Source organism: Fundulus heteroclitus, unplaced genomic scaffold (assembly GCF_011125445.2).
Source record: "Fundulus heteroclitus isolate FHET01 unplaced genomic scaffold, MU-UCD_Fhet_4.1 scaffold_86, whole genome shotgun sequence".
NCBI classification, from domain to species: Eukaryota; Metazoa; Chordata; class Actinopteri; order Cyprinodontiformes; family Fundulidae; genus Fundulus; species Fundulus heteroclitus.
In genome coordinates, this window is record NW_023397318.1 from 749,785 (window position 1) to 774,639 (window position 24,855).

The 24,855-nt window shown below is 39.7% G+C and overlaps 1 protein-coding gene across 5 annotated transcripts in view; it reads right to left on the reverse strand.

The window, feature by feature from the left end:
* Positions 1-1,857: 1,857 nt before the first annotated feature.
* LOC105922056 (gamma-aminobutyric acid receptor subunit rho-1-like) overlaps positions 1,858-24,855 on the reverse strand; it is a 92,563-nt gene continuing 69,565 nt past the window's right edge. For all 5 annotated transcript variants that reach the window (XM_036134620.1, XM_036134618.1, XM_036134619.1 and 2 more), the window contains 2 exons: positions 5,318-5,514; positions 1,858-2,632 (listed from right to left, as the gene is read on the reverse strand). In XM_036134620.1, the coding sequence (XP_035990513.1) occupies positions 2,345-2,632; positions 5,318-5,514 (485 nt within the window). In that variant the 3' untranslated portion in view covers positions 1,858-2,344. The remainder of the gene's footprint in view (positions 2,633-5,317; positions 5,515-24,855) is intronic.

Sequence of the window (24,855 nt, forward strand, 5' to 3'; positions counted from 1 at the left end):
AGGAGAGAATTACAACTGATCTGGGAGAAGAAAACGAGCGGGAATCAGAAAATGTCTCTCTATCTCTCTCCTCACTTCACGTCGTTTACGTCTACCATCACTGCTGCTGGTGGTATTACGCACAGAGCTGTAATACGTTCCGTTGTGCAGTTCATTTTAAAGATGCAGTTTTAGCTCGAATTCAGACCGGAACAGGGAAACCGGGGGTGGGGCAGCGGGGAGCTGAGGTGTGTTGCCATGGGCATGTTTACCTGCTGAATGTAACCGCTGTGAAACAATCAGGAAATAATTTTATTAATAAAATAAACTAGAAACATTCAATTTCTGAAGAAATTGAAGAAGGCGCCCGCCTGGTGGTGCGCATAGCAAGAAACAGTAAGTGTGCAATAAAGTCTTATATGGATCTTGCAATACATTTTATTTATTGATTACATTTACAGTTTTTGATTTAATCTTTACAAAGGAAATGTTTATTTACACACCTTCATGGTGTGGGGAAAAAACACTGTCAGACCGCCATTACAGTTTTCATCTCGCGCAGCCTCGAGTGACAGCTCGCGCACACCCAGGGGTGTTTTGTCATCATGTCAGTTTTATTTAATTTTTTTTTTTCAAAAATAACCAGAGCACCAACTGTTTACCAAATCTTGGAATGATATTTTATAGCAAAAATCAGTATTTAACTTTATATGAGTGCACTCTGTGATGATATCAGGGCTTTAAATGTTGCTGAACCTCTCACTTTGAAGATTTTGATGAGGTGGTGTTGTGTCGAGCTTAGTTCCCACCTCGAGATTCTCACACTTTGGGAATCTCTGTGCTAGATTATCTTTACTGAAATAAACTAAAGACTTACAACCATTTTTAATCATCAAGTGTTACCAGGGTATTTGCAATACTTGTCATTGTATATAGCATGGAGTTTATATAATAAGTCTATTATAAACTGTATCATATGCTAAAATCTGACCCAAATCTGACCAAACCATCCAGACAGCTCTATGTTGTCCACTTTTTCAGTGTTTTAATATAGTAATGGCATTACACTAAGTATATGACAGAACATATTTCCTCAGTAAATGCAATTTCAGTTTTTAGAAATAGACCAAGTTGGGCGTGCTCGTGGCGTAGCCAAATTATATCTCAAATTACATTTTGATATAATTTGAGATATATCAAAAGATTTTTCAGGTCAATATACAACACTTGCCGTATATGGATGCTATGTGTGGGCTGCCCTTCTGACAAACTCGTCTATGTAACTTGAGACGGTCAGAATCATTGCTGAATGGTTGTATGATCTAGAGCACTGCTCTAGTACGATGCTTTAGGTCACACGGCCCATTCTTGTTATCTGTTTTGTTTTGTTGTTTAATCAGTTTTTAATCTGATCCAAAAGGACAGTTAATGCTTATTAAGTAATAGTGTATTACTTTTGGATGTTGAGAACTTTTAGAGTTATAAGGTATCTGTGATTTTTCTATAAGTGATGCTAAATGCTATGTTGCATGTTAAGTGAAACTGCCTTGCCTTGTCATTAGATTACCAAGTTTTTATAATCAAGACTGTTAGAGGAAGATGTCCACAACGAACAAATGCTCCTGCCTATTTCTATTTGATAATGCAGTTATGTACTCAACTGTCATCACACCTTTGATATTAATTGTAGACTGGAGATTGTGAGTGAATATGAGTTCCTTCTTTTAGCAACACATTGACAGAGGACCAGTCCAGGCCCTGTATAAAAACATGCCCTGTTACTCAAGAAAATACTAAAAAAGAAAGTTGTTATAATAAACAGATTCTTATTTTGTTCAGTCCAACTATTGACAAGTAGAAACTGCTATTTCTTCAATATGGTTGAACATCTTTTAATAAATTCAGCAAAGTCAGACTAACGCATACAGTCCAGTTCAATCCAGTTATTATTTGTCCTGCCATTTATTTCGTAAACTTAAAACGTCTACATCACAATGAAAAACATCTAGTACAAATGAGGTCTTATGTGAATCTAGCTGAAATGGGTAATCGATTATTTTATTTTCAATTTCCCACAAGAGTTATAGTCTCAACTTATTCAGGATTCTGCCAGCCAAAATCAGTGGACCAAGTCCAATGCTAAGGTGAAATGTCAGGTTAATCATTCAAACACATCCCTTTTAACTGTATTCAGGTTTATTTGAAGCTATATTTGATTCAGTCCATCATTCGGTTTAGTATGTAAAACATATATATTTGCAAAACTTTATTATGAACTAATGAAAATGTTTTAATCTCAATTTTATGACAATTGCACCTGTTAAGAAGGCAGATGTTTCACACATCTGTCAGAAGCATTTAAGGTTTAAGAGTAAATAGACCAGTAGATGATGTTGAAGAGGATATAAGATCCAGGAAAGATCACCCTGGAGTACTTGTCGATGGCATGTGTGTCAATCCAGATGCTGCTGTAGGCCCTGGAGCCAACATGGCCTGTCATCTGGTCAGTCTCTAAGGCCAGTTCAACGAGCATTCTTTCCCTTCTCACCCCATTCTCCTCTGGCATGCCGTAGTTTCCTGTGGTGTTGACATTTACCTCACTGTAGCTGGCTGATATCATGCCAGGATGAGCTATGCCGCAAGTACATGGCAGCTGCAATGAGAGTTGGTAATGTAAACCAATGTAAAGTTAGTAAACCATTTGCAGTCTCTGCAAGCAATTAGTATAGGACAAGAACAGACTGGGACTAATATTGAGATACTGGTTAAGCTCATATCTATGATCATGATTCGTTGCTGATGCACAGCAGGACTCTCATAAAAAACTGTGTCCTAAGTGCACTAAAGCCGCAACAATTGAGTTGTACAGGAAACCTGAGCTGTCTACATTTTTAAAGCTATCTAACCATTGAAACTAAGTCATCAGAAGTTTTTAGATTTAATGTTCCCACAAGGACAGACGGGAGGAGAAAGGAGCACAAACACATCAGGAAAGCACTTTGAATACAAGCTACAGCAAAGAGCAAACAAGCAGCTGTCTAGATGCCTGCACAACATCACAATCAGCAAGAGCCAACACCACAATGTGATGATCTCCTGCAAGTTTGAAAAATTGCTATTCACACCTTCCATCAATACCTTCCACCCACACAATATCACTGCTTGCACCCCCTACCATCAACTCTATAACTCTCTCTCTTCTGATCTCTTACATGCTACAACCACCTTCCCATCAAACCCCCTGTGTACAATAAATATCTCTGAAGATAAGATGTGTTGGCTCTTTTTTTTTTCCAGTGTCCTGCCTAGCAATGTGGCAATAGGAATTGATGTCTCAATGCCAGATAGAGCTCGACAGATTTTGCTTTCACAAGTGGAGCGAACAGCTTTCGCCATAGTGCTCCGCTTGATTTATGCATGTAAATAGCTTTATTGTGATTCCTGCAGGGAGAATTTCAAATTATATGGACACTACAATGGGAGAGTAAAGGAAGAACAAGAAGAGAAAAAAAAGAAAGAGAAGAGGTGAATTAACCTGAATTAACCAATCAATTAACCTGGAAAGAGAGATGCAAAAAGAACAGCACAACCAACAGACATAAAGCAACAGATACAATCGAATAACACCTAGATGCCATTGCTAAATCATATGTATTATTATTTAAGTTGACATGTGTAAAGTGAAACTTGAAAAAAGAAAGTGAATGAACATAAATAAATAAATAAATTACAGGTTTTCTGTATATAAGTGAACACTTAATACCTGGAACCCTGCACCTGTGGGAGTTTGTGAAAGTGCAATAGTTCAGCCAGCCCCTCTGAAGTGGTCCCGGCCATGGGCCCTGAGGGCCAGAGGCCCCGGGGGTGTTGGCTCTTTTAGCAACAATAGACCAGGAAATCTGCAGGACCTGATGGCGTGTCTCCATCATGCCTGAGAGACCTCATCTTTACTTAGATCTTTAACAAGTCCTTCGAGCTATGTGAAGTTTCTTTCTGGTTCAAGCGTCCTGGCCCCCAAGATACACATAATCACAGGATAAAATTAACCTAGACCTGCCACACTGAAGTGCGTGGTCATGAAATCCTCTAAGCAGATGGTGTTGAAGAATCAGAAGAACATCAGCAACTCCCTGCAGTTAGCTTACCAGACAAACAGGCCAGCAGATGATGCAGTCAACCTGTGACTACACTTTATCCTGATTCTTGCACCACCTCTTCTCCTGTACAGAGAGGAGGTGGGTCAACCGGTCCTCTGCTTCTGGCAGGACCACTTGGAGCTTAATCTGTACAAAACTGAGGAAATAATGGCAAACTTCCAGAAAACACCAACCACATTCCTTCTCTCACCATCCTCTGCAAAACTGTGCCTGCTGTGGATTACTTCAGATTCTTAGGATCCACCTTTTTTTGGGTTCTGAAGCATTGATAGACACAGCTTGAAAGGGCCTTGTAGAGACAATATATTCTGCCTAACTTATAAAGTACAACCTGCCCCAGGATGCTGGTCATCTTCTACACTGCCATCATTCAGTCTATCCCGTGTTCATCCATCACTGTGCGGTTTGACTCATCCCACAAAGCTGGACAGAGCCAGAGTGCAGCAAACAATCAGATGTGTATATCAGATTTTCAGGGCTCAGCTTGACTTCCATCAGGAACTTGTACAAGGACACAAACTGTTTAGACTGTTACCTTCGATTTGGTGCAACAGAGATATGTGCAAAAATGATCCACCATAAGGACCGTTTCTCATCCTACGCTCTGTGAACGTGACCATATTTTTCTGTGTAATAAAAATATGTATATTTGCACTGTTCAAAGCTGTCTTTGAAAGTAATTTACTGGGCGTACATACAAATACATGCACATATTTGTTATTTTGGATCCTCTCTGAATTATATTTATTTATATTTAATTTCTGTACACTATGAGCAGATGAAATTGAAGTCAAAATCTTTGTTTTTTGTGCACAAAATCGGTAAATAAAGCAGATTCTGAATCTGCCAGGAGCTAAGTCAGTCACAGAATCACAAACTCATTCACAGTCCTTTTACCACAAAGAAAAAAAACAATTTAAAGAAACTACAAAATTTTTAGAGGTAAAATTAAGGCAAATAAACTATGCAGTTCTACATTCTACTACATATAAAGTAAAAATCATGTCAAACTGGTCATAGCATAAGACTTATTTGTATTCTAGCAAATAGAAATGTTACTCAGTCAATTAATACTTACTGACTAAAATAAACCAGTAATTTACAGATTTTTTTTTAATTAAAACCTTACTTTCAAAATTCTAACTTGTGACATTTATCAGAAATAGCATGAAGGTACCAACCTTCTCCCGTAGTCTCATTTCCTTGCGTTCCTGGACAGTGGACAGATAGTTGACTGCTGCATATTCTATGACCGACAGGAAGACAAAGACGAAGCTGATCCACAGGTAAACATCCACAGCCTTGATATAAGACACCCTGGGCATAGAGGCATTGACTCCGGTGATGATGGTCGACATTGTTAGCACAGTAGTTATACCTAAAAAAAAAAGACAACTCGTTTAGACCAAATGCAGCTTGTAAATTTAAATATAACACACTGCCACAGTTACAGCTAAGCAAAGAGATCATGTTTTTCTTTTTTACTAGCTTTTCCATTATCTGCTTCAAAAGACTTTATGCTGACAGTATATAACAACCAGTGTAAACTCCTATGAGTGAAAGTTCAAGCTAAAAAGAAAAATAAATCCAGTTTTCATTGATGCTTTAAAAAGAGGTCCTGATAGCGTTTAATATATTGGTGTACTTTAGATGACCGAACTTTAGATGTTCGGAATTAGAGATGATCACTATTTTAGCTGGACTATTGGAAGAATTTGCTCTTAACGGATATATTTTATATGATCATTGCCTTTCATTACATTTGCAGATGCACTTCCAACCACCCGTAACAACACAATTCCTCTAAGATTTTGTCTTGTACATTTTTCATCAGAAAAATTAAAAGAAATTCTAAAATTAACATATATCAAATTTTTCAATAAATTTGTTATTTAAATTGATTGAATTTGACTTTGGAAAGTTCCTTGAGATGACATGTTTCATGAATTGGCGCTATAAATAAAATTTTATTTAACTGAATTTGTCTGAGAATAAAGTTTATTTTAAAAATATGTTTAATACAATTGTAAGTGGTATCTCTAATGCAGTACTCTTACCATGTATTGGCAGTGAAGTAATGCAGTGAACCTTCAAGAGTAAGGTGATGTGTGAGTGGTTTCTAATTTCCTTTTGAGCCTCTACCAAAACCATTGATTTGTTTTTTGTTGTTTTTTTTTCAAAGGAAATACACAAAATTACTGTGTGGCCCAGTTCTGTGTAAACATTCAACAGAATGGTGAGTAAATCCTCTATGAAGATAATTTTAACAAAGCATTTATTTTACTTTCAAACAACAACAAAAAAAATCATATGTAGACTTTGTCTTCAGATGGTTGTTAAATAATTTAAGTCAGCCAGCTGCAGTGTCCAATTGCACTAATGGATATTTGACTTTCTAAAGCAGGAATTCTTTTAGACTTAAAATGGATTAATACAAGTTTTATTTTTATAGAACTTGTTTTTAGGCCTTCGCTGCGAAGCTCTGCGAAGCGCTGCGAAGCACTGCGAAGGCCTATTGTATCTGTAGTGTTAATTAGGCCCGAGCAGCAAAGCGCTGCGAAGGCCTATTGTATCAGTAGTGTTAATTATTAGGCCCGAGCAGCGAAGCGCCGCGAAGGCCTATTGTATCTGTAGTGTTTAATTAGGCCCGAGTAGCAAAGCGCTGCGAAGGCCTATTGTATCTGTATTGTTAGGCCCGAGCAGCTAAGCGCTGCGAAGGCCTATTGTATCTGTAGTGTTTAATTATTAGGCCCGAGCAGCGAAGCGCTGCGAAGGCCTATTGTATCTGTAGTGTTTAATTATTATTATTAATCTGCCACCCCAAAGAGGGGCCTTTTTGAGGGCTTTATCATATTCAAAAACTCACCAAAATTGGCGGATGCATGAAGGCTGTTTAAAAATTTTGTATTTTAAGGTCGTCACAAAAATCAAAAGAAAAATGCCTCAACGGCGCCACCTATCAATTTTCAAAGGACCCTTTGCTATTCACTTACTTCATCGTAGAGACATGAGATTTGGTACAGTGGTAGAGCTCAGCAAGACGCTCAGAATCTACGATTAATGTCATAGTGCAAATATCACAGGAAGTCGGCCATTTTAGATTGAAGGTCTGATTTTGGCCCCATTTTTGACGTTTACAGCATTGGTATTTGATCGAACTCCTCCTAGGGATTTTGAGCGAGCGGCTTGAAACTCGGTCAGTCTGATCATCAGGCATGGCCAATTAAAAGTTGGCGCCACCTAGCAATTTTCAAAGGACCCTTTGCTATTCACTTACTTCATCGTAGAGACATGAGATTTGGTACAGTGGTAGAGCTCAGCAAGACGCTCAGAATCTACGATTAATGTCATAGTGCAAATATCACAGGAAGTCGGCCATTTTAGATTGAAGGTCTGATTTTGACCCCATTTTTGACGTTTACAGCATTGGTATTTGATCAAACTCCTCCTAGGGATTTTGAGCGAGCGGCTTGAAACTCGGTCAGTCTGATCATCAGGCATGGCCAATTAAAAGTTATCAAAATGGTGAGTTTTTGAGCATGTTGAAGGGGCATTAGCAGGGGTCAAAGTTCACCTACTCGCCACAAAAAATAAAACTGTTATATCTCCTACACAGAAACACACAGAGGCACCAAACTTTCTGTGATTGATCATCATTGGGTCTTCTACAATATCCAATGGTCAAATGATGACATCGCTTAGGCCACGCCCCCTGACAACAGGAAGTGTCATGTTTTGCTGTAAGCGGTCGCTATGTTACCCCTCTGAACTAATCAACATGAAACTGTGTCCACAGACAGAACACATGTTGATGTGTTGTGGATTTCAGGCCAAACTGGATTCGATGGAGCAGGGGGGCGTGGCGGCGTGGCATATTCACCTCAAACGCTGCTGTCATACGTTTGGCTCTGAATTCCACAGTTTTGGGCCGAGCTGCTTAAAACTCATTTGGATGCATCCTTATCCACCCCCCAACAGGAATCCATAACAAACTTTAGTGAGCAGGACTTAGTTTCTCTATAGCGCCACCAAGCAATTTTCAAAGGACCCTTTGCTATTCACTTAGTTCATCGTAGAGTAATGACATTTTGTACAGTTGTAGATCTCAGCAAGACGCTCAGAATTTATAATTAATGTCATAGTGCAAGTATCACAGGAAGTAAGCCATTTTAGATTGAAATCTAAATTTTGACACCATGTTGACATGTAAAGCATTTGGATTTGATCAAACTTGTCCAGCAGGTGGCAGCAAGAGACCACAAATAAACCCCAAAGGAATTTCTCTTGGTAAGTAAGCGATCTTAACTCTGGTTTTCTTTATATATTTAAGTTGAACAGATATACAAATCCTGCTTGAAAACTGACAAACTTACTCTTGTTCAATACATTTCAGTTTTTATTTATATAGCGCCAAATCATGAAACATGTCATCAGGGGTGGACTGGGACAAAAAAATCGGCCCTGGCATTTTGGATTAGACTGGCCCACCACATTTGTTTTGTGTACTGAATGTGTATATCAACTGTGCAATACCAACTGTGCAATACCTTGAGGCCAGGTTAAGAGTGGACACTTAAAATACTTCCAAAATCTTAATTTATTAACACTGTAAAATGTAAACTCCACCACAGCACAGCAACAATTCTTAGATCAGAAAGGGGAGAGAGAAAGAGAGGTTTCACGGTCAATCACACATATTATCACGTTACATCATTATAAGAAGTTATTGTAAGTTGCTCATCAGATCTATTCAGTCTTCCAGATACTGTAGGGTAACATTGGACTAATGTGCACTCACTGTGTAAAAAAGGATGCCAATGACAAAATGAACCAGAGAATGCCTCACTTGTCATCATGGAAAGAAAGAAAATATATAATAACATAATATAAATTTTGATTTACTCAGTCATTTGTAATAAGTATTTTATTTATCTAATTTCCAAATTTTTGATCCTATTTTCTTTAAAATCGCAGACTTTTTTTCACACTTTGCAACAACTCTACTCTGTAGAGTGTATATATTTGTAAATCTGACTCTGATGACGTCAGTGCCTCACCAGCTATGAACCCTACCGTACGTCACTGACTACAACCACCACCACCACCACAATATTTTACATCAGACAACGGAGCAGATGAAGGGCCTGCTGTTGGGAACATGTCAGTCAGTTTGACACTTCGCAGCGTCCGTTTGAAGAACTCGTTTCTTTTTTTCGTGCAGTTTCTCTGCGCCTCCCTTGCGTTTCTTATCCATTACTACTGTGAACACCGCTGCACAAAGTTCCACATGGAGCGTGAAGGTGTTTTTCTACTTTATGATTGGCCTAGCCCTTTAGACTGTCAGGGATGATAACCAATGGGCTGCAGTAGCCTGTGGTAAGGGCCGGATGATCGGAACAGACTCTTGCTCTGCTGATTTTATTTTTCTTCATGCATGATGCAAATATAACAAGACAGATATATAAAATAATAATAATAATACATATTATTAATATACATGTCGGGTCTGCCGGCCCAAACAGCACGTCGGCCCACCGGGAAAATGCCCGGTACGCCCGATTACCAGTCCATGCCTGCATGTCATCTAAAGGCAGTTTACAATGTCAAAATCAATCAGATTATACGTATTAAGTCAGATTATCCAGATTGGTAAAAGAAATTCCTATGTAACGGAACCAGTTAATTGCATCAAAGTCGTAACAAGCAGCATTCACTCCTGAAGAAGCGTAGAGCCACAGGGAGAGTCGTTTGCATTGTACATGGCTTTACAGCAATCCCTCATACTGATCAAGCATGAAGTGACAGCAGAAGGAAAAACTCCCCATTAACGGGAAGGAAAAACCTCCAGCAGAACCGGGCTCAGTATGAACGGTAATCTGCTTTGACCGACTGGGGGTTACAAAAGAGAGAGAAGGGACACAACAAGACAGACAAAAAAGCACAGAAGCACACATTGATCCAGTAATCTGTTTTACATTAGATGGTAATAACAGGTGATCTGTCTTCCCTGGATGATGTCACAGCTAACAGAACGCCAGACCACGTGTACCTACTATGAAGAAAAATTAGAAAAAACAAAAAGTTAAAAGCTGAAATGACAACAGTCATGCAAAATTGAAGAACAATAGACCCTGATGTCCTCCAGCAGCCTAAGCCTATAGCAGCATAACTATAGAGGTAGCTCAGGGTAACATGAACCACTCTAACTATAAGCTTTGTCAAAAAGGAAAGTCCCAAGAGCCAGCTTCTAGTAGAGGAGTTCAAGTATCTTGGGGTCTTGTTCACGAATGAGGGGAAGATGGAGCGGGAGATCGACAGGCGGATTGGTGCGACGTCTGCTGTGAACCGGGCGCTGTACCGGTCCGTTGTGGTGAAGAGAGAGCTGAGCCAAAAGGCCAAGCTCTCGATTTACCAGTAGATCTACGTTCCTACGCTCATCTATGGTCACGAGCTTTGGGTCGTGACCGAAAGAACGAGATCCTGGATACAAGCGGCCAAAATGAGTTTTCTCCATAGTGTGTCTGGGCTCTCCCTTAGAGATAGGGTGAGGAGCTCAGTCATCCGGGGAGGACTCAGAGTAGAGCCGCTGCTCCTTCACATTGAGAGGAGCCAGTTGAGGTGGCTCGGGCATCTGATCAGGATGCCTCCTGGACGCCTCCCTGGTGAGGTGTTCTGGGCATGTCCCCCTGGGAGGAGGCCCAGGGGAAGACCCAGGACACGCTGGAGAGACTCTGCTGGCCTGGGAAAGCTTTGGGATTCCCCCAGAGGAAGTGGCCCAAGTGGCTGGAGAGAGGAAGGTCTGGGCCTCCCTCTTGAAGCTGCTACCCCCGCGACCTGACCCCGGATAAGCGGAAGACGATGGATGGATGGAAAAAGGAAAGTTTTAGGATTAGTCTTAAAAGTAGACAGGGTGTCTGCGTCACGGACCAAAACTGGGAGTTGGTTCCACTGGAGAGAAGCATGATAGCTAAAGGATCTGCCTACCATTCTGGTTTTATAGACTTTAGGAACCACCAGCAGACCTGCTTTCTGAGAGTGAAGTGGTCTGTTAGAAATTACTAAAGTTTGTACACAACATACACATGTGGAATATTGCTAACGTGTTACTTTAGCAATATTCCAATTGCTAAAGTGTTACTTTTACATTATTACTTTTAGGTGTGTATCCACCAATTTAACTGTCAAACTTTCATAAAAGCTGTCTTAATGCAAGAAACGAAACCCTTAAACACATGAAATAATTAACTTTAAATAACTAAAAAGGTTTTGTTAACTTTTCACATGAAGCTGGATTAACAGCTAGTAAGATACCTTTGATTAAATTTGTATACTAGTGTTTAAACCAGGGGTGTCAAACGTACGGCCTGGGGGAGCGCTGCCCAACGCGTACGTGTGTATTGCATGGTAGACGGGTGAGGAAAATGCTTGACAGCTTCTGCGGTGGCTGGCGGCGGGAGGTGCGCGTACCCTAGCGGTGGGCCATAGGCCAGAGCGGCGCTTGGCTGCGAGGGCCGATCATCACCGCTTGCGGTTTTAATTTCTTCTTCTTATTATTTTTATTCTGCCCCCCTAAAGAGGGGCCTTTTTGGGGGCTTTATCATATTCAAAAACTCACCAAACTTGGCGGATGCATGAAGACTGTTTAAAAATGTTGTATTTTAAGGTCCTCATAAAAATCAAAAGAAAAATGCCTCAACGGCGCCACCTAGCAATTTTCAAAGGATCCTTTGCTATTCACTTACTTCATCGTAGAGACATGAGATTTGGTACAGTGGTAGAGCTCACCAAGATGCTCAGAATTTACAATTAATGTACCAGTATCACAGGAAGTCAGCCATTTTAGATTGAAGGTCGTAATTTGACCTCATTTCTGAGGTTTACAGCATTGGTATATGATCGAACTCCTCCTAGAGATATCGAGCGATCGGCTTGAAACTCGGGCAGTCTGATCATAAGGCATGGCCAATTAAAAGTTATCAAAACGGTGAGTTTTTGAGCATGGTGAAGGGGGGTTAGCAGGGGTCAAAGTTCACCTACTCGCCATGAAACACAAAACTGTTATATTTCATACACAAAAACTCACATAGCCACCAAACTTTCAGTAATTGATCACCATCAGGTCTCCTACAATATCCAATGGTCAAATGGTGACATTGCTTAGGCCACGCCCCCTGACAACAGGAAGTGTCATGTTTTGTTGTAAGCGGTCGCTATGTTACCCCTCTGAGCTAATCAACATGAAACTGTGTAGAGAGACAGAAGACATGTTGGTGTGTTGTGGATTCCAGGCCCAACTGGATTCCATGGAGCAGGGCAGCGTGGTCGCGTGGGGAAGTCACATCAAACCATATATTTTGAATCTTTTGACAGCATTGTTATTTGCTCAAACTTGTCCACCAGGTGGCAGCAAGAGACCACAAATAAACCGCAAACCAAGTTGTCTTGTTCAGTAAGGCAAGGCAAGGCAAATTTATTTATATAGCACAATTCAGTACAAAGACAATGCAAAGTGCTTTACATGGTTAAAATATAGCAAAATAAAACAGAATAAAAGCAAGTAGGAATAAAATGTAGATAGAAAAAAGAACAAAAAAGTGATGATTCGGTTAACTAAAAACAGTTGAAGGCAATCCTAAACAAATGTGTTTTTAATCTTGATTTAAAGGAACTCAGGCTTTCCGCACCTTTACAATTTTCTGGAATTTTTTTTCCAGATCAGTGGAGCATAGGAACTAAATGCTGCTTCTCCTTGTTTAGTTCTGGTTCTAGGTATGCAGAGTAGGCTAGAACCAGAAGACCTTAATGGTCTGGATGGTTGATACACTGATAACAAGTCTGATGTATTTAGGTACTAAGCCATTCAGGGATTTATAGACTAACAGAAGTATTTTAAAGTCTATTCTCTGAGATACAAGGAGCCAGTGGAAGGACTTTAGAACTGGGGTGATGTGCTCTACTTTCTTAGTCCTAGTGAGGATGCGGGCAGCAGCGTTCTGGATCAGCTGCAGCTGTCTGATCCACTTTTTAGGCAGGCCTGTGAAAACACAGTTGCAGTAATCAATTCTACTAAATATAAACGCATGGATTAGTTTTTCCAGATCCTGCTGAGACATTAGTCCTTTAATCCTAGAAATGTTCTTCAGGTGATAGAAAGCCGACCTTGTAACTGTCTTTAGATGCTTTTGGAGGTTCAGGTCTGAGTCCATCACTACACCCAGATTTCGGGCCTGATAAGTGGTTTTTAGCTGAAGCGACTGAAGCTGTGTGCTAACCTTTGATCTCTCCTCTATTGGTCCAAAAATTATTACTTCTGTTTTGTTTTTATTCAACTGAAGAAAATTTTGGCACATCCACGTATTGATTTCTTCTAGGCATTTACTCAGTGCTTGAACGGGTTCATAGTCACCTGGTGACATGGTGATGTGGAGCTGTGTGTCGTCTGCATAGTTATGGTAGCTGATGTTGTTGTTTCTTATGATCTGAGCTAGAAGAGCATGTAGATATTGAATAGGAGGGGACCCAGGATGGACCCTTGGGGAACCCCACATATGATTTTTGTATTCTCCGATGTAAAGTTACCTACTGATACAAAAAAGTCCCTGTCCTTTAAGTAGGATTTAAACCAGTGGATAGCTGTACCACAGAGGCCGACCCAGTTCTCCAGGCGCTCTAACAGAATGATCAACAGTATCAAATGCTGCACTGAGGTCCAATAGAACCAGCACGGTGGTTCTTCCATAGTCTGTATTTATATGGATGTCATTAAACACCTTGATAAGGGCGGTCTCTGTACTGTGGTGAGCACGGAAGCCAGACTGGAAAACGTCAAAGCGGCTGGTCGTTGTTAAGAAGGTGTTTAATTGTTGAAACACAGCTTTTTCAATAATCTTACTGATAAAAGGGAGGTTTGAGATGGGCCTGTAGTTCTGGAGTAGCAGTTTGTCTAAAGTGGTTTGATAATTGCTGTTTTTAGGAACTGGGGAAAACACCTGACAGAAGGGACGTGTTTATTATCTGAGTCAAGACAAGACGCTCAGAATTTACAATTAATGTCATAGTGCAAGTATCACAGGAAATCGGCCATTTTAGATTGAAGGTCTGATTTTGACCCCATTTTTGACGTTTACAGCATTGGTATTTGATCGAACTCCTCCTAGAGATTTTGAGCGAGCGTCTTGAAACTAGGTCAGTCTGATCATAAGGCATGGCCAATTAAAAGTTATCAAAACGGTGAGTTTTTGAGCATTTTGAAGGGGGGTTAGCAGGGGTCAAAGTTCACCTACTCGCCACAAAAAATAAAACTATTATATCTCCTACACAGAAACACACAGAGGCACCAAACTTTCTGTGATTGATCATCATTGGGTCTTCTACAATATCCAATGGTCAAATGATGACATCACTTAGGCCACGCCCCCTGACAACAGGAAGTGTCATGTTTTGCTGTATATGGTTGCTATGTTACCCCTCTGAGCTAATCAACATGAAACTGTGTCCACAGACAGAAGACATGTTGGTGTGTTGTGGATTCCAGGCCCAACTGGATTCCATGGAGCAGTGAGGCGTGGTGGCGTGGCGAAGTCACCTGAAACGCTGCTGCCATATGTCCAGACTTCCATAGGATATTGACAAATTTAATGAAAAGTAACTTAAAATTACATTAAAAGGACAACATTTTTAAAAGTCAAAAGGCTTATTTAATGCTTTGAGAACATCTTTTCTATTCGGCTACAAAATCAACTGGATTTGAGGGAGCAGGGCAGCGTGGTGGCGTGGCGAAGTCACCTGAAATGCCGCTGCCATATGTCCAGACTTCCATAGGATATTGACAAATTTAATGAAAAGTAACTTAAAATTACATTAAAAGGACAACATTTTTAAAAGTCAAAAGGCTTATTTAATGCTTTGAGAACATCTCTTCTATTCGGCTACAAAATCAACCAAAACAAGATGATCTTTTAAGCTATAAGACCATTTTGAAGATGTCAATACATAGATTTAAAGCTGGTGGGTCGCCACTGCCTCCGGTGGCCAAATGCATCGCTGCATCAACCGATCTGCACCAGATTTTTTGCGAGTCGTGGGGAAGCGCTGCTCAATGCCTTTGTGTGTATTGCCCGGTGGATAGGCGGGGAAAATGCGTGACAGCTTCTGCCATGGCTGACGGCCGGCGGTGCGCGAACCCCTGCGGTGGCCAATAGGCCGGAGCGGAGCACAATAAAGATTTAAAAAGAATTGTAAAATATTTTTCTGGAGCTTGACTCAAAGCAAAACAATGTTTATAATTATTTGTAAACATTTGTATACTCTATGTTTATCTTGTTTTTAAGTATTTTATATTTACAATAAAATGCATAATTTATTTTTCAGACTAGTTCCATATGAGAGGTTGCAAGAAATCTTGTAACTTTACTGAATTTGCAGCTTAAGAAGATTGGGTTTGACAGACAACACCAACATTCCCCTCAATCCAGTGCACACAATACCACAACAGACCTCATCACACTCTACAGTACATCAAGAAAACTAAATCAACTAATACATGTTCACAAGTGCACATGAAATGAAGTTAATCCATATTTGTGTGTCAGGGTGTCTAAGCACTCTCCAGAATTTGACTTCTCAGCAGAACCTGTAATAATTATAGAAAGTAACGTTATAGTTGTTCTGCCTTTTGTTAAGACAGCAAGGAATTCATGTCTTGAATACATTACATAAATAAGATATAAATTAATTCTTAGTCAGAGGAAATCCAAGGCAAAAACAGTTAGAAAAGTTTTGGGTTTTATTTAATCAGAGTGAGACATCACAACTTTGTTAGATCTCTATGTGAATTACGTGAGATAGTGAGTGCTCTCACCTGTTGAAGTTGAATTTGTTCTACACGCTTCTGCCTTGGAAAATATTCGTCTTTTTACAAAAAGAATGTTTAAAGCCAGATTTGTGAATAAAGGTTATTCAGAGAACGCAAGAAAAGGAAGCTTTGTGTGGTGAACTTTTGTCCTAGCTGTCTAGCTGCATATGGCCCCAGGACAGCACAATAGTTTTCTTGAAGTATAATTTTGGAGAAGTAGAAACAAGTATTAATTTCAAAAGGTAGGTAAAAAAATAAAAAAGTTTTTACAAAATCTTAAAATGTTGGATAGTCGTTATTTCCGTCTTGCTGTGAAAATTGGTGAAATATTATCATTTTTAATGCTTAGATATAAAATTGCAAGGCAATTACTAAAATTGCTTTTTGTTGAAAATGTTTTTTGGCATGCCATACTTTATATTTATAGGTAGCCTAGATGTGCATAATAAAAGAGTGGAACTAAAACCTGGTCTAAAATTTTTATGGCGCTTTAACTTGCTAAGAGTAATAACGTTAGATCTTTAAAATGAGATAACTGTCTCATAAAATGCGATAGTTTACTTGGTCTAGAGATGATGCAATTCAATGTTATTTATATAGCGCCAATTCATGAAAGATGTCATCTCAAGCTGCATTGTCCATGGCTTTGCAGCAATCCCTCATACTGTGCAAGCATGAAGCGACAGTGGGGAAAAAAAACTCCCCATTAACGGGAAGGAAAAACCTCCAGCAGAACCGGGCTCAGTATGAACGGTCATCTGCCTCCATCGACTGGGGGTTACAGAAGACAGAGCAGAGACACAACAAGACAGACAAAAAAGCACAAAAGCACACATTGATCCAGTAATCTGTTCTACGTTAGATGGTAGTAGCGGGTGATCTGTCTTCCCTGGATGATGCCACAGCTAACAGAATGCAGTCGTCTGCATTGTCCATGGCTTTGCAGCAATCCCTCATACTGAGCAAGCATGAAGCGACAGCGGGGAAAAAAACTTCCCATTAACGGGAAGGAAAAACCTCCAGCAGAACCGGGCTCAGTATGAACGGTCACCTACCTCGATCGACTGGGGGTTACAAAAGACAGAGAAGAGGCACAACGCAGCTGTTTAGAGCATTGAGCTTGGTCCCAGATGTTCTGAGTTCAACTCCCACAGACTGCCACTCTGGGTCCCTGAGCAAGACCCTTAACCCCTGATTGCTCCCCAGGCGCCGCACAGTGGCAGCCCACTGCTCCCCAAGGGGATGTGTTAAAATACAGAAGTGAATTTCTCCATTGTGAGATCAATAAAGTTCAATTAATATTATAACTATAGAGGTAGCTCAGGGTAACATGAGACACTCTAACTATAAGCTTTGTCAAAAAGGAAAGTTTTAAGCTTAGTCCTAAAAGTAGACGGGGTGTCTGCATTACGGACCAAAACTGTGAGTTGGTTCTACAGGAGAGGAGCCTGATAGCTAAAGGATCTGCCTCCCATTCTACTTTTAGAGACTCTAGGAACCACCAGCAGACCTGCAGTCTGAGAGCAAAGTGCTCTGTTAGGCACATACGGGGTAATCAGAGCTCTGATATATGATGGAGCTTGATTATTAAGGGCATAATGCGTTAGTAGAAGAATTTTAAATTCTATTTTTGATTTAACAGTAAGCCAGTGAAGGAAGGCTAAAATTGGAGAAATATGATCCCTCTTGTTGATTTTCATCAGAACTCCTTCTGCAGCATTTTGGATCAGTTGAAGACTTTAAACTGCATTTTGTGGACTTCCTTATAGTAGTAAAGAATTACAATAGTCCAGCCTTCAAGTAACAAATGCATGGACAAGTTTTTGAGCATTGCTCCTGGACAGAATGTTTCTAATTTAGAAGGTGAAAAAAGGAAACTCTGGAAACCTTTTTAATATGGGATTTCAATGACCTGTCTTGGTCAAAAATAGCACAAAGATTTTTGACTTTATTACCAGAGGCCACATGTGGAATATTGCTAAAGTAATACTTTAGCAATATTTCCAATTGATAAAGTGTTACTGTTACAGTATTTCTTTTGGGTGTTTATCCACCAATTCAACTGTCAAACGTTCATAAAAGCTGTCTTAATGCAAGAAACGAAACCGTTAAACACATGAAATAACAATTAACTTTAAAGAACTAAAAGGGTTTTGTTAACTTTTGACATAAAGCTTGATTAACAGCTAGTAAGATACCTTTGATTACATTGGTATATTTATGTTTATACCAGGGTGTCAAACGTACGGCCCGTGGGCTGAATCCGGCCCGCTGAACGCTTTAGTCCGGTCCGGTGGCCCAATGCATTTTCATTATTCAACGGCTGAATCTCCTCGCTGCATTGACCGATCTTCACCAGATTTTTTGTGAGTCGTGGGGGAGTGCTGCCCAACGCGTTCGTGTGAATCGCCCGGTGGACGGGCGGGAAAAATGTGTGACAACTTCTGCGGTGGCTGGTGACCGGTGGTGCGCGAACCCCCGCGGTGGCCAATAGGCCAGAGCGGCGCTTGGCTGCGAGGGCCGATCATCACCGCTTGCGGTTTTAATATTGTCTTGTTCTTACCTGGCAAATCCCTAAAAAAACATTTTAATCAGTTTCAGTCTTTGATTTAGGGATCCTGGGTTGTTTGTGCCCTTACTAGAAATTATCTTATTCAACCCTTCCTAAATAATAATCTTGACCAATATCAAATAGCTTTATTTCTGTACACTGGTTTTGCTAAATGATCAAATCTGAACAAGACTCCAGTCCCTTTCATGCTGGCCACTTTTTGACAGTCTGAAACATGCAAAATCAAATTGTTATCAGAAAATGGAAATACAGCCCTAATCTAAACATCTTGAAGCAAAATCTAAAATCAAAGATAGATCTTTATACAATACAGGAAACTGTTGGGGTCATTATTAATCTTCCTTGTTTTTCCTAAATAAATATCTTGGCTCAGTATCCTGTCCAGTGTCTTGTATTTGGCCAGGCACTAGACTGTAAAACTGAATGTTTAATTTGGCCTGCTGATTTCTGTCTTATGATGAAAACAATATGCTGCCTTACTAATGGTACTTAAATATTTTTACAAATGGTGGTAAAGACTTAGTATACCTAAGTAAATGTCAAATTTAGGTCATTGCCATAAAACCTTGATCAGAGGAGAAAACACATGACAGGATAGCAGGCCCGGAGTGGCTAATCGGGAGGACAGGGATGATTTCCGGTTGGCCAGTCTAATATTTGGACCGCAAGGTCCGTTGATCTCTCTCTGTCTTTTTTTTCTTTTCTGGGTGGTGGGGGGGCGGGGGGCGCTGTTCATCATGACAGAGAGTAGCTCACATATGATACGCTGCTACCGCTATTCCTGGGCTGCCTCTGCCTCCAATGGGGCAGCTCTTATTTTCTTTGACGCACCCTGATGTAACACCTCAGTGCTCTCGGTCAACAATGTTTGAAAGAGCAAGGGTGGTGCGATGAAAGCTAGATTTAAACAGAGGAAAGCTCTAAAAACAGACTCTGCTAAATGTGCAACAAATTTGGCAGCTTTTTCAATAAGACGAGCTTGCGTCAAATGATGATGAATTGGTTAAGGAAAGATGTTGAAATGTACCTGCAAACCACCGTACAAGTTAATTGTGAAGTCATTGAATTTTGTAATGGTGTGGCGCATAATATATTGTTATGTAGTTTAAATAATAGTTTGATGCAACACCACATAACTTTAAATTTTTATCTTGTAGCCCTTCTAAGTCAGAAGTAAGATACAGCCCCAAGTTCACAAGTCCTGAGTGTGCAAGTAGAAATACTCACTAAGTGATTACTAGAATTAACATAATGAAGATTATGATGCTGTTCAGTATGAATAGTGCCCTGAGATTTTAGCTCTACATTCATGAAACTGATCTGAATTTATCAGATGGCTTTGTAAAAAGGGGTGAAAAATTTGTGCTGAGAAATATTACCATTTTCAAAATAGGGGAGGGCGATATGGCCTTTAAATTTTATCACAATATATTGTGAAAATGTTGTAATAATGATAAAAGTGATGATAAAAAAGTACTTAAAGCTTCTTGCAGTCTTTTTCAGGTAACTGTGTGGTTGTGACTGCATGCCAATTATTGCTCAACAAGCACTACTGTCCATAAAATCATTTAAAAAATATAATATATATTGAAACAAAATTCAAAATATGTTTCATCAGGACTCTAGTTACATAAAGAAGTGTGTTTTTTAATTACCAAACTTCACACAGTAACTGCATTCAATTATATTTGTCAATTTATGGATATTTATTGATGCTCTCAATAAACCAACAGTGGAGAAAATAGCAAAAATATCAATCCTGACAATACTGGGGGTTTCCAGACACCACTAGATGGATTTTATTGTGGTCAAGACGAATCCAAATTCTTATCACAAAATATTCAAGATAGCAATAAAATGACACGATAAAGGCCCAGCCCTATTTCAAAAAGTAATTTACTGTCAGAAGCAAAGCCAGTAGTGATGAGGGGATTGCTCCTGTAAGTATTGAAGAAACAGGTGAGCTCTTGTAACAGAGTGTGAACGAACAAACATTAGTTCTAATATAACTGCTTTCTTTATCCAAACAATATCGGTGACACGTTATATATATTTTTTTCATTAAAAGTAAATTAGTAAATACACAAAGCCCACAAGTGAAAGGGAATAGGATGAAATATGAAATAAATCTACATATAGTTTTAATAACAACAAGTTGGTATCTTAAGTGAACCGGTCTGAGGCATAAAACTCCAGGGCTGAAAATGAGTCCCACTCTGCAGGATAGAATTGGTGGGGAAACAAATATTAACTGTGGAACTCAGCTTGACACAACATGTATGCCATGACATTTAGGTTTGGTTTTAACTCATCTCATAGCTGGCCAGCGCACTAGGTGTTATGACGCTTTGTGGTTAGGGTCGGGCATTTACCTTTCTTGCAACACTACTTATTAAAATGAGACACCTGTGGAGCTGGTAAGGCCCTTGCCCTCAGCTTTTTTAAACCCTGGGTGCAAACTAATCTCTGCTCTCATCCACAGGTATGCTACTGCCTTTTGCTTTGTAGGCACAATTTAACTCTTCCACATATATTCTCCACTGATGCATACCATACACCACTGATTTTACTGACTTCCTAGCTTCATAACTATTTTGGTTTTAACCTTAGTATGATTTAAATACTTCGCTATTTTAAAATTCTTATGCATGGTGTATCTCCCTTTTTGTTATGGCCATTGAGCCAGGTTGTAACAATAGGCAAGATTTTATATGGCACTCCCGCCTCAATAGATAACCTTACAAAATAAATTTAATAGAATTATTTTTACCACTGTCTTTAATTTACAAGATTACATGTCACCTAATTTACATGCTCAAAAACTACTTACAAATATAAAAAAACAGAAAGACACATAAATACCCTTACCACGATGGTACTTCTGTGAGATAGACCTATAGTGGTGAGCTCCTACTAGTCGGTTCAATAAAAGTACTTCCAAACACTATAAATAGTATTTGTAGACATTTCAAATTTGGTATAAAAGGAGGTTAATTATTAAGGAGTCAGAAGAGTAATGGGGAAATGAGTAAAGTGCAGAGAAGAATCTGCCTAGCAGGACAGAGAGGGCAACGAGAAAATCACACCTGGTCAAACTAGTGCTGCATGTGGCGTTAGTCAAAATGCTCCGCTTGAAGGTTTGACATCACTCTAAAATGATTTAAAAGACTTTAAACAAGACATAAGACGTGATCTGGGTGAATTCAAAATGGATGTAAAGAGAGCTTTGAAAGATGACCTCACCGAATTCAAATAAGAAGTTTTGCGAGAACTGCAGAGTCAAAATGCTAGCCTTGCAGAGGCACAAACCCGAATTGGAGATTAAAGAAACAAGTTTGGAGGTAGTGAGAGAAAACTCCGTGATGCAAGCTAAAGTTGCTGATCTGGAGAGCCGCTCACAAATAAACAATATCAGGATCAACTGAGTGCCTGAGGGAAAATAGGGAACATCGGTCACAGAGTTTGTAAACGAGCTGTTTAAATGTGACCTCAGCCTGCCAGATGGAGTAGAACTTCAAATCTAGCGAGCCTAGTGTGGGCATTCCCACACTAATAGGGAGGGCCCTCATAACAATGAGGAGGTTTACCCTTCTCCTACCAGCAGGGATGTTAAGGACTAGCTAATTACATCCCCCTTCTTGGAAGTCGCACAGTTCTGTCTTCTACCAAAGTTCTATTGTTATTCATATTATGTTCAGAGTTGGATTGCCACACAAAAGCAATATTAGGATACTGTCATTGAATATTTATGGTTTGAATAACCCTGTGAAGCGTCAGAAGGTATTGACTAAATTAAAGAAGAATAAGATTATTTACAGGGGACCCACTTGTCTAGACATGAAAGCAAGAAGCTTAGAAGGTTTCAATATGTAGATTTATTCTGCAGTTAATTTTGTAATGAATGTAGAAGAAGTGTGGCCATACTAATTTCCAATACTGTAAAATTTGACTGTACCAAGGAGATTAATGACAAGGAAGGGAGATTTAGCCTTGTGAAACGAATGCTGGAAAACAAATTGGTGACATTGGTTAATCTATATGACCTCCTCCCGTAACAGTGGAAAGCAGTTCTTTAAAAAGTTGCTTGATATAATGATCCCAGAAATGGAAGGAATATTAATATGTAGTGGTGATTTTAACATTCTGATGAATAAATAACTGGACACAACAAACAAGAATAAAATTACCAACCCTATTACTAAATTAATTAAGACAACATTTAAGGACTTGGGGATAGTCAACACTTGGAGAGAACTACATCCCTGTAAAAGAGACCATACACACAATACTCAGCCCTTAATGATAGCTATGCTAGAACTGATTGTTTTTTTATTAATAAAACAGAATTGAGTTGGGATAGAGTAAATTCAATTCAATTCAATTTTATTTATATAGCGCCAATTCATGAAACATGTCATCTCTAGGCACTTTACAAAGTCAAATTCAATCAGATTATACTGATTGGGTCAGATTATACAGATTGGTCAAAATGTCCTATAGGGAACCCAGTTGATTGCATCTTGACAAGCAGCATTCACTCCTGAAGAAGCGTAGAGCCACAGGGAGAGTCGTCTACATTGTCCATGGCTTTGCAGCAATCCCTCATAATGAGCAAGCATGGAGTGACAGCGGAAAGAAAAACTCCCCATTAACGGGAAGGAAAAACCTCCAGCAGAACCGGGCTCAGTATGAACGGTCATCTGCCTCGACCGACTGGGGTTAGAGAAGACAGAACAGAGACACAACAAGACAGACAAAAAAGCACAGAAGCACACATTGATCCAGTATCTGTTCCACATTAGATGGTAGTAGCAGGTGATCTGTCTTCCCTGGATGATGTCACAGCTAACAGAACGCCAGACCAGGTGTACCTACTATGAAGAAAAAAAGAGAGAGAACAAAAAGTTAAAAGATGAAATGACAACAGTCATTTTATTGCAATGCAATGCAAAACTACAGAACAGTAGACTGGAGAACAGTATAAATCAGTAGAGTGAGAGAAATAGACCCTGATGTCCTCCAGTAGCCTAAGCCTATAGCAGCATAACTATAGAGGTAGCTCAGGGTAACATGAGCCACTCCAATTATAAGCTTTGTCAAAATAAATGTGAAATTCAGGTTGCAGATTTATTACTGTGCAGTTTGCCTTCAAATCAACTTGAATGTCCATAAAAAAAGTACATTGTGAAGGTTAAATGTCGGGCTATTAAGCAATAAGTTATTAATGGAGGAGCTCAATTCAATTCAGTACTGATTCACAACACACATCATCTCAAGGCACTTTACAAAGACAAATTCAATCAAATCATACTAATTGGTCAAAATGTTTCCTATCTAAGGAAACCCAGCAGATTTAATTGAGTCTTGACAAGCCAGCATTCACTCCTCATGAAAGAGTGCAGAGCCACAGTGGACAGTTGTCTGCATTGTCGATGACTTTGCATCAATCCCTTACTCTGAGCAATCATGAAGCGACAGTGGAGACGAAAACTTCCCTTTTACAGGGAGGAAAACCTCCAGCAGAACCAGGCTCAGTGTGAACAGATGTGTCATCTGTCGTGCCCAACTGGGGATTAGAGAAGACAGAGCAGCGACACAAAAAGCATAGAAGCACACATTTATCCAGGAATGCTTTCTATGTTATATGATGATAGAGGATGGTCTACCTTCCCTTGATGATGTCACAGCTAACAGAACAACAGAGTAGGTGTACCTACTATGAAGAGAAAAATGACAAAAGTCAAAATTTTAAATATCAACAAACAATACAAATTGGAGAAAAATAGGAGAACTCAGCAGAGTGAGACAAATATACCCTGATGGTCCTCCAGCAGCCTAAGTCTATAGCAGCATAACTATAGAGGTAGCTCTGGGTAACCTAAGCCACTGTAACTGCAAACTTTGTCAAAAAGGAATGTTTTAAACCTAGTCTTAAAAGTAGACGGAGTGTCTGCCTCATGGACCAAAACTGGGAGTGTAATGATTTCAGCTGGTGAACCCGATATTCAGCCAGACACAGAGATACATTAAAGATGTTTATTGTGAAGATGAGTGGTGTTGAGTGAGGCAGACAAACAGAACCAGACTTGGCAGATTAATCTTGGCTTGGCCTGGTTTGGCTTAGCTGAATGAGCAAGCAGGCAAGGATGAACAGGAGATCAGAGCAGGTGGTGTAGATCAGGGAACCACCAGAACGGGCAGAGTAAATGGCAGAAACTCAAGGAGAAACCGGCAGAACTACGCAGACATAGGCAACTTAGCTGAAGAGTCCCTCTGACTGAGCACACAGGATC